Source organism: Musa acuminata, chromosome BXJ2-4, assembly GCF_036884655.1.
Source record: "Musa acuminata AAA Group cultivar baxijiao chromosome BXJ2-4, Cavendish_Baxijiao_AAA, whole genome shotgun sequence".
In the NCBI taxonomy this organism is placed as follows: Eukaryota; Viridiplantae; Streptophyta; class Magnoliopsida; order Zingiberales; family Musaceae; genus Musa; species Musa acuminata.
Genome location: NC_088341.1, coordinates 45,337,654 through 45,353,481, shown reverse-complemented (window position 1 = coordinate 45,353,481; position 15,828 = coordinate 45,337,654). Strand labels below are relative to the sequence as shown.

Genomic DNA, 15,828 nt, shown 5'->3' with positions numbered 1-15,828 from the left:
GATCACATGATTCCATATTTTCAAGTTATTTTTGGTTTGGTAACTGCGTGACTCCGTTTGGAACTTTTGGTGATCTTTGACTTAGCCGTTAGTTGATAGCAGGTCAATGCCCACTTCCTTCTTGGAGGAACACATCAAAAGAACCCACCTTTCGTAAATTCTGATCTCTACTATGGTTTGTGGTATCCCCTTTTGGTTGTCACACCGTCCGATTGATGCTCCGAAGTGAGTAGATCAACTTCTTTGCCTCGAAGATTTGCGGTTCCATTTATTGACCAATTGATCAACTTCTTCTGAAATGGCTGTCGCCGTGGTGAGTTCTTTGCCTTGTTTATCGGGAGTAATGCGCCAGACGAATTGTTCCGCAGATGGATTCGATCGTTTGGCTTCCACAAGATGCGGTAGAAGCACGAAGATAGCTTGCGGTGAGAGGCAACAGAAGTTGCCCGCGAACCGTTTGTTTCGTGGTCCGTGTGACTCAGGTGACATGAGAGTCTTTGTTTTATCGGACTTGCACACGGACTGTAAAGAGAACATGGAGTGGGTGAGGCGCCTTTCAACCGTTTGGTACAAGAAGGATGTTCTTATTGTCGCTGGAGACGTGTCGGAGACATATAAGAACTTCGTGTTCACCATGGCTGAGTTGAAGCAGAGGTTTGACAGTGTTTTCTATGTGCTAGGAAACCATGATCTCTGGTGTCGAAGAGAAGGTGGAAATTTTGTAAGGTTTTCTTGATTTTATGTTTGATAATGTTGATAAAGCTTTCGACTTGCTCAAGTTATTTCTCCACTTAGGGTACAATTGCATTTCTGCATCAAGAGTCGACAAAAACATTCTGTTGCCTTTTTCTGAACTGATACCATGGATCTTTATCAATCTGAGACATGGCTACTCGGGAGGTGTACAAGTTTGTGATTTACATGGTTGCCAGATCAACTAACTGATACAGCTAGAATTCTCGTTTCAGATGGACTCTGTGGAGAAGCTGAACGCTTTGCTTGATGCATGCAGCAAACTAGGAATAGAAACCTCTCCAAGAATTGTGGGGGATGTGGGTATCATTCCTTTGTTTTCATGGTATCACAAGGTAGTTGATCGTTCTCATTGATGAAACAATGTTTTCTTGTGGCTTTTTTACAGTCAGTTGTGTCAAACTTATGCATTCGAATTTTCTTATACTGTAGTATATTCTGTTGCAGAGTTTTGACACAGAGAAAGATATAAGTGGCATTCGAATTCCATCACTTGAGATGGTAAGATCATAAATGACTGACTTGATAATTCTTAACCAAATTGCTTTTGGTGACGAACTATCCTCTTTGTCACTTGAGATGGTTTGTCAATGTTGTTGCAGTTTCTTAAACAATTGGTTATCTTGTCTATATCATGATCCTTGTTTCTTATATATACATACGACCAGGCATGCAAGGATTTTCACTCATGCAAGTGGCCTTTACAACTAGCAAATGGTGATGTTGCCCTTGCTCACTTCTTTGATATTATGAATGAGAAGAACCATAATTTGTTCGAAGAGATACGAAAGACTAGTTGTCATTTGATAACATTCTCTCATTTTGTTCCAAGGTAATTTGCACTTTAAATGTGTAGGTCCTTTATTTTTCCAAACACCAGTATGAAGGTCACAAAAATGATAATGCATGATTATAGTTGCCAGGAATGGGCACTTAGGGTTTGTTTGCTTGCCACATTTACGAGTGCCGGTAACAAAAACCCTGCAGTTCAACCATATGTCAGGAGTGCAAGTTACAAGATCTGTGTTGAAACTGCATGTAATTTGCAATAGTACAAGTAACCAAATTCTCTCATTTTGATGTAATGCCTGCATTTGGATTGCATCATTTCCAAATGTGAGTGACCAAATGACCCCTTCGACATCTAGCATTCATTTTGAGCATGGTATTCTTTCTTGGATGGCATCTTAGAGTTATCTGATTTATGTGTTTATGATATGATTGTTCAGATATACTTATCATCAATATGCATTCATTATGTTATTTTGATTTATCTTACCTAGGGAAAAATGTGAAAAAGTTAGCAGACCATTTTTTTCATATATCTGCTTGCAAATATACATATTTACACTAAAAAATGGACTGCAATAGTGTTATTTGGCTCTGTTGTTATTTTATTTTTGCTAAATCAGTCCTGATTATTCACAATGTTTTCTCATCCTTGATCTGCTTTGTGATTCAAAGTTTAATCCATAAGAAACCTTGTGTGACTGGTTGCCAATCTGACTTACACTCTCACAAGAGGGTTTTTGGCAGGAGAGTGTGTTATAGGAAGTCTAGACAGTGAATTGAAGAGGTGCATTATGTGCCTAACTGGTTGCATAGTTTAGGCTGACAAATTGCAGAAACAACACAGGTAGCTTCCTACTTTATGTTATAAGGGCATATAGGAAGACAAAAATAGACACATTTCGACATAGAATACATGCCTTACAAATTTTAGCCATTTGATCCAATTGAATCAGGATGCCAAAAGTTTAACCTCGTGTAAAAATAAAGAAGGTAATAAACCACCAACTATCCCTGAATGTGAACTTCAAAATTAAGATCTTAAGAATGCACCTTAACTCTCTTCGATGCATATATTGTTGTAACTCGAAACAATTATTGCAACAGGCAAGATTTATGCCCGGAGAAGAGGATGCTTTTCTACCCAAACCTTCCAAAGATAATAGGCTCTGATTTTTTGGAGGTCAGAATAAGGTCTATACATGGAGAGAATATAGGCAGATCACCGTGCCATATTTTTGGCCATACACACTTCTGCTGGGATGCCGTACTTGATGGTGTCAGGTATCTATAACTCCATACAGGCATGGCTCTCTCATGCTCCAGACAGACAAGTACTTCAAAAGAATAAACTTATCTTTACATTGCAGGTATGTTCAATCACCTTTAGCTTATCCCAGGGAAAGGAAGAGGAGGATGAATGGTGGTGAAGACTGGTTGCCATTTTGCATCTACGATAAGGGATTCACTGATAGATTATCACCTTCATACTGGTCTGATTACTACTCCAAAATCAAAAGAGATCCAGAAAATACTGATCTTGCACCATGGGTCGCCAGATTCTACGCAAGGTAGCCCAGGTCACTTTGTCTTCGATTATTTATTCTTGACCCTCTTATTATGATCTCTGGAGTATAATATGTTCCAGTGATGAAGAGATACACACTTGGTTGTCTCTGTTGAGAGGAAACATCGCCTCATGGGGCTAACTGTGGGTGGAGTTCCTTTCACAACCTCGGTAGAATATTAAGACATTTGAAGGAACTATTTGAATTGCTCCTATTTGGAAATAAAGAAAGAAGGAATCTTAGACTAAAAAGGACTCTTCATAAAGCCCTCCATACTTGTCTCCCAAAACTCTGAAAAGGTTTCATGGCCTCTTCTCGTCTCAGATTGTTGTCTTCTGACAGTGGAGTGTGGACTTCACATGGCTGGAGACAGAATTCTTCTGATAGCAATCTCGAGTTAATTGAACTGGAAGAGAGAGTCGAGAACAAAGTGAACAGAGGACAGTGAAGGTTAAGGTCGAGTGAAGTAGATTCAACTTGAGCATTTCTTTGCTAATGAACCGATCCATCGGTGGTTTCGGAACCATTGTCAGGTCTAGACCATGGTTGCTAGTGATTGAATTCTGGGACCCGGAGACAAAGTAGCCCCCTAAAGAGTGATTGAATCAACCTCCCCCAGTTTCTCAATCCAGTACTGCTGGGAGCTTTAAAGAAAGATGAGATATCTCCTCATCAGGGCTCCACATTCCACTTGCATCTCTGTACGGCAATAGTTTGAACTGGATCATACATCCATCAATTATTCTCAGAATTTTCTTGGATTTTCTGTTGTTTAATTAGATGGACATGCTAGCATTAAATATGAAGGAAGCAGTAGCAAGCTACAAGGCATGCAGCTCTGACCTCCCTTTGCCCATGTGATGGCCAAAACTTGCCACATACCATAATATTGTGAACATAGGAGCATAAACAAAGTGAAAGAGGAATCAAAAGTAGCACTCCCCCAATCTTTGTCCGTCCTATAAAGCTCTGTAACGTCCACTATAGCCTCAGAGTTAACCCAACAAGTCTCATTCTATCTCACCTCTCCCTCCAAAAGGATGGACTAGAGGTCGCCTGCTCCTTGTCAGGTGCGGTGCTGTCTTGCGTCCCTCGAAGGTTTGGGAATCTTATTCCATTTGCTCTCTGTGAGGTGGAGCGGTGATGGCAGCCGCAGGAGAGGCTGGGACGGCCACAGGAGGAGGGAAAGGGAGGTTTAGAAGCCTCTACTGGAGGCTCAGAGCCGGAATAAGGAGGCAGCTGGGAAGAGCAAGAGAGAGCAAGCGGCGTTTCAGCTTCCATTATGATCCCTTCAGCTATGCGCTCAACTTCGATGATGGCTGCTCTGGCTTCCTCTCGCTGTAGCTCCTAGTTTCTCTTTATTGTTCTGAGAGATGTACAGCGACATATCTCTGGAGTAATGGGTGTTTCTGGCTTCTTTGTAGCTGCGTTGGAATGTAGGGAAGCAGAGGTGAAGAAATATATCATGGCAGCTCATCAATGTTGATGTTTTAGTAGATAATCATCTTTCGTTTATATATTTCACCTCGTTCACTGTCTGCTTCATTGGATGAATGCTCTTTTTGAACACTTGTGCTGTTAGTGTTTTTGGTGTTCATGAGGAGATGTCTTAGTTCTATTCGATTCCTCTTCCAGAACAAATGTAGGATGTAATCTTTCTTTCGAAGAAGAACAAAACTTGAGACGTTCTTGTAGCAACCAAATCTGGCTCTCCTGCTGCTTGACAGATGGAATATAGAAGGGGCCATTATGGCTTCTTTGATTCCCCCAGTCTGCCGCTTCTTCTCTCTTCAGTACAACTGTATTTGAGGAAGCTCAAACGCATCATAAGCGAAGCATTCATTGAGCACCTTGGATCCGGAAAAGAGAACAAAGAAGAAACAGAGGAGTATTACTGTTGCCGGTAAACCTCGCCAATTTTTCCAGCATTGCCTCTCCAGTGAACGAAGAAGAACGATGAAGAAATAGTGTTACCTCGGAGAAGATAAAGAAGCAAAAGAGTATGGAAATAAGAAAAGAAAGTTAGCATTTGTGCATGGATTCAAAAGGATACAAGCATCAAGGAGAACTTGTAGACTGAAGTGCAATGTTTTCTGGAGGCTTAAGAGCTTCTTCTTTGTGCTTAGAGCTGGCTTTTTGATGGCCGTGTTTCCTGGTTGGATGAATGAGAAGGTCAAGTGTGTGCTGCTACTTGATTTGAGCTAAAATGCAATCACTCGAAAGTACATCAAATCAATGACAATAGTTAGATATAATATCATTAGATCATTCTATTGTTTTAATCTGTCTCATGTATATTTCTTGCTTTTCCGTCAATCTATATACCTAAGTTGAATTGGTTCACTCCATTCATATGGCTGTAGATCCTCAGCTCGTTCGATCAATTGACAGGCTTTAATTGAAGAAGACTGCCACCAAAAGACAAAGTTTTCAATGAGGAAACAGAGTCTTACCAAAAGACAAGCATGCTTTGACAAAAAAGAGCAGCACAAAAAGACAGCCTATTTTGACTTATGCGTCTTCCAAACTTCTGACACACAAACAAACAGTGGACTTCTGATCACTTACTCGGATATCTCAATTCGATATGTTGCCATTTAGCTAAAAGATCGAATTTTGTTTTACCCACACAATGCAATTCTGCTGATCGAAAGGAAACTTTCTATCGAACACCAACACAGGTGTCGTGGAGAATTGGCTAAACCATCTCACGCCGGGAGGTGGTTGATCGATCGGAGAAGACGACGGAGGATAAATTTAGTTCTGGTTTGATGTTTGCAGTTTCGAGGCTTGTTGTTAAAGGTTGTCAATGTCATCTGTCGGATCTTATGGGATCTCTCGCGAACTTAATGTTTGATGTAACGCCTGGTAATTGAATGAAGGTGTTTATATCGAAACTTATATTCTTGAAATCTTCTACGAAGAACAGTTATATCGATTTATATTCATGCATTGATGTTTTGACCTTTTTCTTGCATTAATAGATATATTCTGAGTTGGGGGAGAGGCCGAGTTGGACCGGGTTTGATGCGGTGCAAGTTACGAGTTGGACTGAACTCGGGTGAACCATTACTAACCGTAATTACCTGCCTCCATATCCATGTCTTGCACTTTTCCAAATCATTTATCGAATTAAGATCCAATATAAGTTTCGATATATATATAATTCTTGCAAGATATGGCTTAGAGAGTCAAACCAGAACCAGCAAACTTCTCCGTCGTCATCTCATCCAATCGATCAGCCATCTCGGGCGTGAGATGATTCAGCCAATCCCCTACCAGACCGCGTCTGAAGAAGGAGATGTTGTCGACCGTCCAATACCCGTAGTCCGTGGTGCCGCTCCTGTTCACCTCCAAATTGCTTAAGCTCTCCATGGCACACAGCCGCACGATGCCATCGATCACCCCTTCCTTCTCCTCATCCTCCGAGAAGGGGCGGCCAAGGAACTCCGCCAGCCGCTTCAGATGAGCTACGGTGTCCTGCTGCAGCTCCTCGTACTTCACGAACAGTATCTTCTTCGGCCTTTCCAAGTGCGCCTTCCAGAAATCGAGCACATGGTCCCAGTACGGCCCGAAGATGGAGAAGCCCTTACAGAAGTTGTCGAAGGCCTTCTCGAGTGTCCATGGCTCCAAGTTAGCCTCCGTCCTGAATCTGTTGTTGAAGTGCCATAAGGATATGAAGTTGTCCTTGGGGTATGTACACGACTCTGCAGCCTGACTCCGTCACCGACGCCGGTAGGGACTGGAAAGGGATGTGCGTGGCGAAGAGTCGCGGCGGTGGCAGCTTGCTCAGGTCAGGTACTCGGTTGTTGGTGTAGATTTGGTGTTCAAGGAAGGGGATGTACACATGGGGATTGCAGGACTCCAAGGCATGTCGGGAGTCGACGCAGGAGCCACGGTTTATGGTGGAGAAGACGAGGGCTTTGATCCATATGGTGCCGGACTTGGGGATGGTGGCGACTAGGACGTCGGTAGGGCGAGCTTTGAAGTATTTTTGGGCGACCATGGTGCCTACTATGCCCGTCAGAAACCCGTGCCAGCCGTCGTACCAGTGGATTGGGTTGCCATTGCCGGAGTCTACGCTTGGTAGTGCCGACACGAGTTGTGTGTAGTGTTGATAGGTCCGGTGATGGACTTCTTCTTCTTCCCCCTCGATTCTCGATGGAGATAGGGATTTGTAAGCGTCGGCCATGGAAAACGCGATGAGGCCACTCAGGCTGATCTACCAATTTCCTAAATCTTAGCATATATGAGAATCAAACTATGTAGATCCAATTCACGATATATATACATTTTATATTAGATAGTTTGAGTGATGACTGAGTTGGTCTTGTCCATTATACATGTGCACGATAAGGAATCTCTCCATCCATTATTGTCATTAACATGCAATGACATGGAGATTGATCGACACCCATCGATTACAGTCCAAAAAAAAGAATGAAAACAACAGTACGCAAGTTAGTGAAGGACACAAGTAGAAAAAGAAATAGAAATGGTGAAACTCGAAACTACCCCATCTCTTGTTAGGACGATGCAATTATTGTCCTTCAAATTTTGTTTAGTATGGATATAAATATTTGTACTATTTGGTAATTGTCATTTCTGGTCCGTCCAATGCATAAGGAAAACGTGACAGGTTTATGATCCATTTTATTGAGAGAAATATTTTAAAATTAAAAATAAAAATTTAAAAATTAATAATAAAAACATATTTATTATAAATATTTTTTATACTTATGAGATCCTCACGGTTCAAAAGATAAATTTGTCTTACTCCTAGGTTTTCTAGATCGGATCGATAGTTGGAAGGAAAACCCACATTTCCAGTATGATTCAACTTATGCTAGATCGGATTGATATTTGGAAGAAAATTTTTTTATCACAAGTAGATCGGATTGTACTGATTAATTCTGCGTTGAATTCTATACGTGGTAATGAAGTCGATTAGAAGGTTTCCTGAGGATAGTGGTAAGTCCTCTCGTGGTTTACATCTCGGAGACTATCACCCTTCCAAAGTGTGAGGGAGGATTAGATATTAAAGACTCGTATATCATGAGGTTTGCCTTGCAAGGGAGAAGGATCGTGCAATATTTGAATAAATTTAATTGTTCATGGTTTGAGGTGGAAAGAGCTAAATATGAGAATGTTGACGCTTCGAACATTCATTTTTCTTTTAAAAATAATTAGTTTTATAAATTATTTTTATCAGCTTTTAAAATATTACATGATGAATTTTCTATATCTATGGGTAATGGTTCTTCAATTAACATTATCTTAGATCCTTAAATTTTTAAAATTTGGATGTGTCTATCCATTTAAAAGTGACTTTTTATAATATTTTCTGAACTCTATAGTCACTTTATTTTGAATTTTATTTGTAATGAATCTTGGAATGTGCCTAAGGCTACAATCTATATTTGGGAGTATGTTTTTTAGGATTATTTGTCATGTGGATCTATCTTGTCTTTGTGCCACATGATAATTTTTTATTGTGGAAGCTTGATGAGAAAGATTTGATTTCTTGTAAGGCTGTGTATTGGTATCCACATTGCTAAATGGGCAACTCTCTCTCTCTCTCTCTCTCTCTCTCTCTCTCTCTATCCACTGGGGATTGGTGGCATAGGTCATAGAAGCTATCGATGTTATTAAGGGTAAGAGTGTTTTGTAGAAAGCTTTCGTACTATCATCATCTTTTCATATTTGATAGACTTGCTAGGCTTAGTATATGTGATATTTTATTATTTTCTTTTTGTAGATAGGTACTTGAGTCGATCTCACACTGTTTCCTTTAAGTGTTCATTTCATTGAACGGAGGATACGTGTGCATTTTCTTTCCTTTTAAGCTTGGTATGTGGGGCAATGAATCAATGAGAGTATGCAAGGATTTTTTTGGGCTATTATTTGGAGCTCTCATTGCTACTGTCTTGTGATGGTTGTGGAGAGCGAGGAATAAGATTCTATTCTAGAATTGTCAACTTTTCTTTTTCAATCTCTGGGCACACACGGATATATCGTAACATGACTATTAGATAGTTATAATTTATAGACATTCTCATGCATCTTACCATAATGATATTTATGGTCCATATTATTAAGAGACTTCAAAATCAAAAGAAAAGTTTTGACAATTAATAATTAAAAAATATACTAGAAAATCATTTACATGATTTGATACTTCATACCTACATACAAACCTAAAATTTTTATCATTTGAGATCCATTATAAGTATTCTTGAGTTAACACTACATCTATAAAAAAATTTAAAATTTTCACATAACGATCTTTTTAAATCATAAAAAAAGGGAACATTTTATTTTGGCGATAAAGATGTTCATGTGATGAACAACATTATGAAATAACATTTCAGTAAATGATTTCATCATTCATTTCCGGTTCTGTGATCTCCCATGCATTCAGTTCGAAGAGCTTCACATCTTGTGCACCGTTGTTGAACACAAAGAGATGAGCGTTTTCTCCTATAGCCACACTAGGATAAACCCTTGATGTGATACATGTCTTGCCTCCGGCTCCAAAACTCTCCACAACAGAGTGATCAATCTTCAAAATAATAAATAAAATTAAAATATTAATTTTGAATATATATATATATATATATATATATATATATATATATATATATATATATAAGGATTAGAAGAAAAAGGAAAATATCACAAGAAATAAAATGCAAACATACCAAACTTCTAAGAGATATCTTTCTTGTTTTTGTAATATCGATGTCAATGAAGCCGGCAAAAGTGGGTTTGTATGTACTTTCCCTCTTCGATGATCTGCTGATTTAAAAACACAAAAAATTAGATAACATAAATAAAAAAAAACATTTAACCATCGTATCTCTAGATCATTATTATGCAATATTCGATGCACAAAGAACAAGATGAAGATGTTATTTTCCCAGCTAAGTTTTTTCTAGGAATTTTCCTACCACCCAAGGATGTTTGCATAGAGGATTAACATTCTTTTATGTAGCTCAAGATCTAATGTTTTTGTCCGAATAGCTTCAAGGCTTATACAAAAAAGAATTGCAAAATAGATGGGATCATAATCGTGAGAAATTGAGGTCAAAACAAATGTAGATAGATATTCCCAGGCTGTTATTTATTAAGCTAATTGTACACCATAAAAAATGAAAAGAGTTTAGTTCAAGAAATATGACCTGGTAGGATCATGGCACATGAGGACCATATACTTGCTTTGAGCTTTGAAGATCCTGAAGAAGACAGCAGTTCTCTCTTCTCGGTTGGCTGAGGCCAAAACCAGCAGTCCAAATGGCCCAACCCCACCCTTGGTTTCTGCGGTCTTTTTGGCACAGAATGCTTGAGCATCGTCGACATAATATGGATCAAACTCCTCAGCCTTTTCTAGACTTGCAACATCGAACGTCACCTCCACATCCGCCTATTGCAACATAAAGAATTCCAAACAGAGTTACCAAAGAGAATAACTATGGCTAAGTCTATTTCAAGAGGAAACTTGCCTGCGCTGTTTGTATTTCTTTAACTTCCAAGAAACCACCACTTGGGATGTTCTTGTTCTTGACAAAGATGTGTTTGTCTCTAAGGGTTTCGAACTCCTCAATTGGCCATTGGACAAGTTGTCGTCCACTGTCATCTAGCCAGATAGATCTTGGAATTGCCTAAAAATAATCAAAACAATACAAAGAAGAAGATAACGATCATTCAACACTAACACAAAACCCCAGTAGTAAACCATTAAATCTTATACTCACTTGAACTCCTGCCCAACCCTTGTCCTTATCGGTATACGCACTGTCCGATTCATTCGCCCAACCCCACAGTATCCTCCTCTTCTTAGAAGGATCATAGAACGTCTTGGAGGCGTAAAAGTTCCCGTAATCATACCTTAAACCAGTGTGATCATCCGACGATGTAACATCCGGCACGTACTTATCCATATAATGGAAGTACTTCCCGACAGTATAGTACTCGTATCTCGTCGCGTCCAAGCTAACCTTCAACACATGCTTCACCCCGTCACCGTACGCAGACGTGTCTAACCCTTGCCTTCCCTTCGCCGCCACCGGGAAGAAGTCCGGGCACTCCCACATGCCGATATCCTTAGAGGAGTGCAGCGGGTGCTTCGCCTTGATCCAGTGCACGAAATCTTTGCTCCTGTACAAGATCGCCATGCCTCTTCTGTCTCTCTTGCTGCCTACAACCAGAGTCCAGTGCTTGTTCGGGGCGTACCACGCCGTTGTTGGGTCTCGAAAGGCACTGGCGTTGACGCCAAGTTCCGGGGGTATCACTGGGTTGTAGTCCGGCTTAGTCCATTCCCGGAGGTAAGGGTCGGATAGGTTGGCGGGGAACGCGATGTTTTGGACTTGGCGTTGCTCTGGGTCGACGCCGGTGTACAGGATCACGGGCTTGTCGCCGGGAAGAACAGTAGCGGAGCCCGACCAACACCCGTAGATGTCGAATGGTTCCGACGGGTAGATGGCGGGGGCGAGTGCCTTCCAGTTGATCAGGTCCGTGGAGACCGAGTGGGCCCACACGATGTTGCCCCACACTGAACCGTATGGATTGTACTGGTAGAAGAAGTGGTAGATGCCTTTGTAGTACATAGGCCCTGCACGATTTTTACAGTTTGTTTTTAGCCTTCGATTTAAGGAAATTGATTAATTTATGTTATAATACACAAAATTACAAACATACCGTTCGGATCTGCTCGTTGAAATCATTGAATTTGTTGATGGCGGTGTTCAAATAAGAAAAACAAAAAAAAGAAATATAACGAGTAAGTAATCAGCAATTGATACTAAAAACATAATTAGACAACAATTATAAAAGAATTAATACCTTAAGAATTAATAAAAATCTTTTTTTTTCTTTTTCTTAATTCATTCTATGAACATCCAAATGGGACTATGACGTCGTAAGTAGAAGTGAAAGATGGAATTCAAGTGAAGAACTCAAGTATTACTCTAAATATATTCACCTTCCATAGAATGAAGCTTTACGATGTCTAGAGATAATAAGGATCTTACCATTGAGCCAATTTCTAGCGGATCGGAAGTGATATCTTGGTTTTAACTCGTCATTTACCAAGGCAGGTGAAACAGACTGAAGCTCTTCATACACTATATGAGATGGCTCCACAAACATTTTGTTCCTCTCCATGGAACAAAAGCACCAGTAAACACAAACCACAAATAGCCATGCTGTCCAAACTCGATTGGGTGATCCCATCCTCTAAATTCACAAGGAAGATGATTCGGGAGAGACCTCGAACCACTGATGTTGGGGTCGTGGAGTTGACAAGTCAGAAATGTCGAGACCAGCAGAAGGTCCCAAGGGGTTTATATAGAAGATGAAAGGACTGAGGGGTGGAGAGTATACATAAATATATATATACATATATGCGGAGGGAGAAGGTGATGATGCTGGATGTGAGAGCATGCGTTCATCATTTTCCTACTCTCCTACCTCCTAGGTTTCTGCCACTTCATGATATCTAAATCTATTTGCATGAACGCTGGCAATGATTCGGCAGCTTAGTTCTTGCTCACATGCAATCCATCAGAGAGAGAATACATATCGCCGCCTTATAACAGGCAGAATATGAATAAGAGAATTTGTTCATCATCCCAGATTGGAAATCGAGCTTCTTTCTTGACCTTTTAGAGGTTCTTTTGGCCATTAACTTATCCTTTTTTCTTTTAACGACCATCTATTTGAAAGTTTGTATCATCGGGTTTGAAGGCTTAATAAGATCATAATTCTGGAAGAATCTGCCCAAGTGCATAGACATGATGTTCAGATCCCAAAAAGCCCTTATCCAAACCATCAGGCTAATCATATTCAGACAAGAATGCTGCTCCGTGGACATGGAGTTGTTTGTATGCGTTGCCTTTGCTGTCAGAACTGGGTTTGAAGGTACGTAAATAATTGATCTTGCAACATTTCCTATTGGAAAATATAGCAAGCAAGACAATCATTGTACAAATTAGTTCATGTAGCACTTGGTCATAGAAAGACGCATGAACTGCTGCTATAGCTTTTGTGACCTGTATCACTAGGATTTTATATTCCATGAGGTGGTCTATTTGTTAGCCTCATATTCGATGAGTGTCACGCCTCCTCTCATCCTACTTTATATCAGGCAATGATATGATAACGTATGTCAGTATATCATGAAGAGTATTCTATCAGTATGATCATATTCTGCTACACACATCCATCTCCAAGCACTGCACTCCACGATGTCCCACGACCACCGTCGGTGTATAGAAATCTCTAACACCAAACTTTGCCACTAAAATATAGCAATCGCCATAATTATTCAGGACATGATGCGTAGCCTAATTAAATTTTCCATCGACAAATCGATCTCAAACTTCTTGGCATTTTCTTCAAATGATATTCTTAAAAATTATCTTTGCGTTATCGTATATATAATATCTGTGTTGTGATCGTCGAACCACTAGCGCTTTTATTAGACTCAACTGCCTTCAAAGCTGAAAAGCATACGATATACGAAGCATAATGCATACATTTCAGATGCCGTGAACAAAGCAAAAAAGCCCATCTTTACAAATAAAACTCAAAAAACGAACAGTAAAGCACACATCACAGTTGGATGTAGGTAATTGGCTCACAAGGATCCACCCTTCAAGCTAGCAGTGCAAATCAAACTTTAGTTTACATGAAAAGCATGGAAATTTTCTTTGTTGACTTTGGAGCGGTCATCTTTACTAATCACAATCCTATATTTATCTCACCTAAAAGTAATAGAATGAAAAATTTTATATGAGTTAAATGTAGCAAAGATAAAATTAAATATTAATGGTTCTTCTTCATTTCATGACGGTGACATGAGGTTTTGCGATTCGCGTTCATTATAGGTCAATAATATATTGAAGACAAATCATCTATCGATTGCGAATTGTTGACACTCAAGCTTAGCGTTTAAGTTGTTATTGACCATGAACTTCTGGATGTACAGATTGAATCTGACTCATCAATATTATATGACATATTAACCAAAGACTCGGATTTCCTAGTACATTTAGACATTGATACGTGACATCAAAGTCCTTTTGTCTCAGCTAACATCGCACATGATTTTGTACTATTTTCATCAATGTAATCAAGTAGTATGTTAGGCTGCCTATAACGCTCAAGTAGATAATTATATATTTTTATAGGTTGATACCTTCCCCCTTAGTTTGACATCCAAAGATCCTTTTATACATCTTTAACAGTCTAATAATTATTTTTGACAAAAAAAGTATGTATCTAATGATCGAATGAATGGACAACCATCAACCAAATCCGTTTATGGATTTATCAGTATTCACCTGCCTTGGGTGCCTTTTTCACATGTGGAGCGAAAAGAATTATTACGATGCATTTCTATGCTCCCTACAACTCATATCTTTACATGCAAACTCTTAATAAATTGCCTACTATGCATGTGCATGATTATTTTCTTTGTGATAAGGAAAGAAACTTGCAAAATCACTGCTATTTTAGTGTGAGTTCTCTACCAAAATTTGGAAAGTGGTCACTCAGAAATTGAATGTATCATTTCATTATGTTTCCCAATGATATACTAGGCTTTGGCTCAAGGACGGAGAAGATATGCTCATGGAGAGTGCCCTTAATCCTAATAGGAATAATCTTGTATAGGTTTCGGTTGATGTGGAAGGCATGCAACATGATTATTGCTTATGCATTGGACTGCACATCTCCCGAAGAACAATCCTGGGAAATGTGTTAAATGAGGGATGGATGAAACTAAATGCTGCCATTTTGGAATGAAGGGTTGCAGTTTGCTTCTTAACTCGATTTTGATAGAATAGGAAATGGATGAAATTGCATTGTGAAGTAATATATTTACCTTTTGACAAACAAACAAAAAAACATACATCACAGTCAACCTTCACATAATATCGTCTAAAAGAATAAATCAATCATAAGGTTTCACATAAATCATCAATGACCAAAGAAAGTTAAATTATTACCCGTCCGATAATATATAAATGGTTTAGTTGTTGCTATATATATATTATCAAACTACTTATAATCTTCCTATATCTCACTCTTTCCTGAATCAACTTATATGCTGCCTTAAATTGCTGGACAATATATAAAATTTTAATTTTAGAAGAAAAAAAAGAGAAAGTCAAATTCTCTTCAATATTTAGTTGCGCTCCCAATAGGTGAATATACAGGGAAGGATAGAGAGAGAAAGCTAATCTTTATGGATGTGGGACTTCAAAAAAAAAATAGATTTTTCCCTTCCAACAATTGGGTTTTTTTATTTTTATTTTTTTTAATCATAAATTTATTTTTGGGTGATTTTTTTTTAATTTTTTTTTCAAAAAGATACCTCTGTTTTTATTTTTCGAATGATGCTCCTATTTAGAATAATATCTAAAATATCTCTCACCAAACCCTATAGTACTTTTTCTATCAGTTGTAGTGTTTTGGCTTATTATAGTATTTTGATCACCATAATAAATTGATTTAAAATATATTTTTAAATATTATAAATAATATAAATAAACTCATAATCTTAAATAAACCAAATTTAAGCTTAAAAAATTTATACCATAATAGCCTATGAGCAATGATAATCAAAGAGATAGAATATTATTTTATTTTATAATATTTTTGTTAGTTTTATAATATTTTTAGCATATTAATAAAAATATTATAATACCATTGAAAA

The 15,828-nt window shown here is 38.7% G+C and overlaps 2 protein-coding genes and 1 pseudogene across 3 annotated transcripts; 1 reads left to right on the top strand and 2 right to left on the bottom strand.

Annotated features, from left to right (window-relative positions):
- Positions 1–34: 34 nt before the first annotated feature.
- LOC103983339 (uncharacterized) lies at positions 35–4,648 on the top strand. 2 transcript variants are annotated; one of them, XM_065106713.1, is made up of 7 exons: positions 35–721; positions 969–1,088; positions 1,201–1,254; positions 1,422–1,585; positions 2,650–2,826; positions 2,913–3,113; positions 3,435–4,648. In XM_065106713.1, the coding sequence occupies exons 1-7, from the start codon at positions 299–301 to the stop codon at positions 3,556–3,558; spliced, it is 1,263 nt and encodes a 420-aa protein (XP_064962785.1). In that variant the 5' UTR covers positions 35–298; the 3' UTR covers positions 3,559–4,648. The 2 variants fall into 2 exon arrangements, with proteins under 2 accessions (XP_064962785.1, XP_064962786.1); XM_065106714.1 differs by having other exon boundaries at positions 3,191–4,648.
- Positions 4,649–6,261: 1,613 nt separating this feature from the next.
- LOC135609264 (cytosolic sulfotransferase 8-like) lies at positions 6,262–7,377 on the bottom strand (annotated as a pseudogene).
- Positions 7,378–9,392: 2,015 nt separating this feature from the next.
- On the bottom strand, positions 9,393–12,441 carry LOC103982385 (beta-fructofuranosidase, insoluble isoenzyme 3). Its single transcript, XM_009399306.3, has 7 exons — positions 12,140–12,441; positions 11,808–11,816; positions 10,865–11,721; positions 10,613–10,771; positions 10,292–10,533; positions 9,812–9,905; positions 9,393–9,672 (listed from the first exon to the last, which is right to left on the bottom strand). Exons 1-7 carry the CDS (start codon positions 12,339–12,341, stop codon positions 9,478–9,480), a joined length of 1,758 nt encoding a protein of 585 aa, XP_009397581.2. The 5' UTR covers positions 12,342–12,441; the 3' UTR covers positions 9,393–9,477.
- Positions 12,442–15,828: the final 3,387 nt, after the last annotated feature.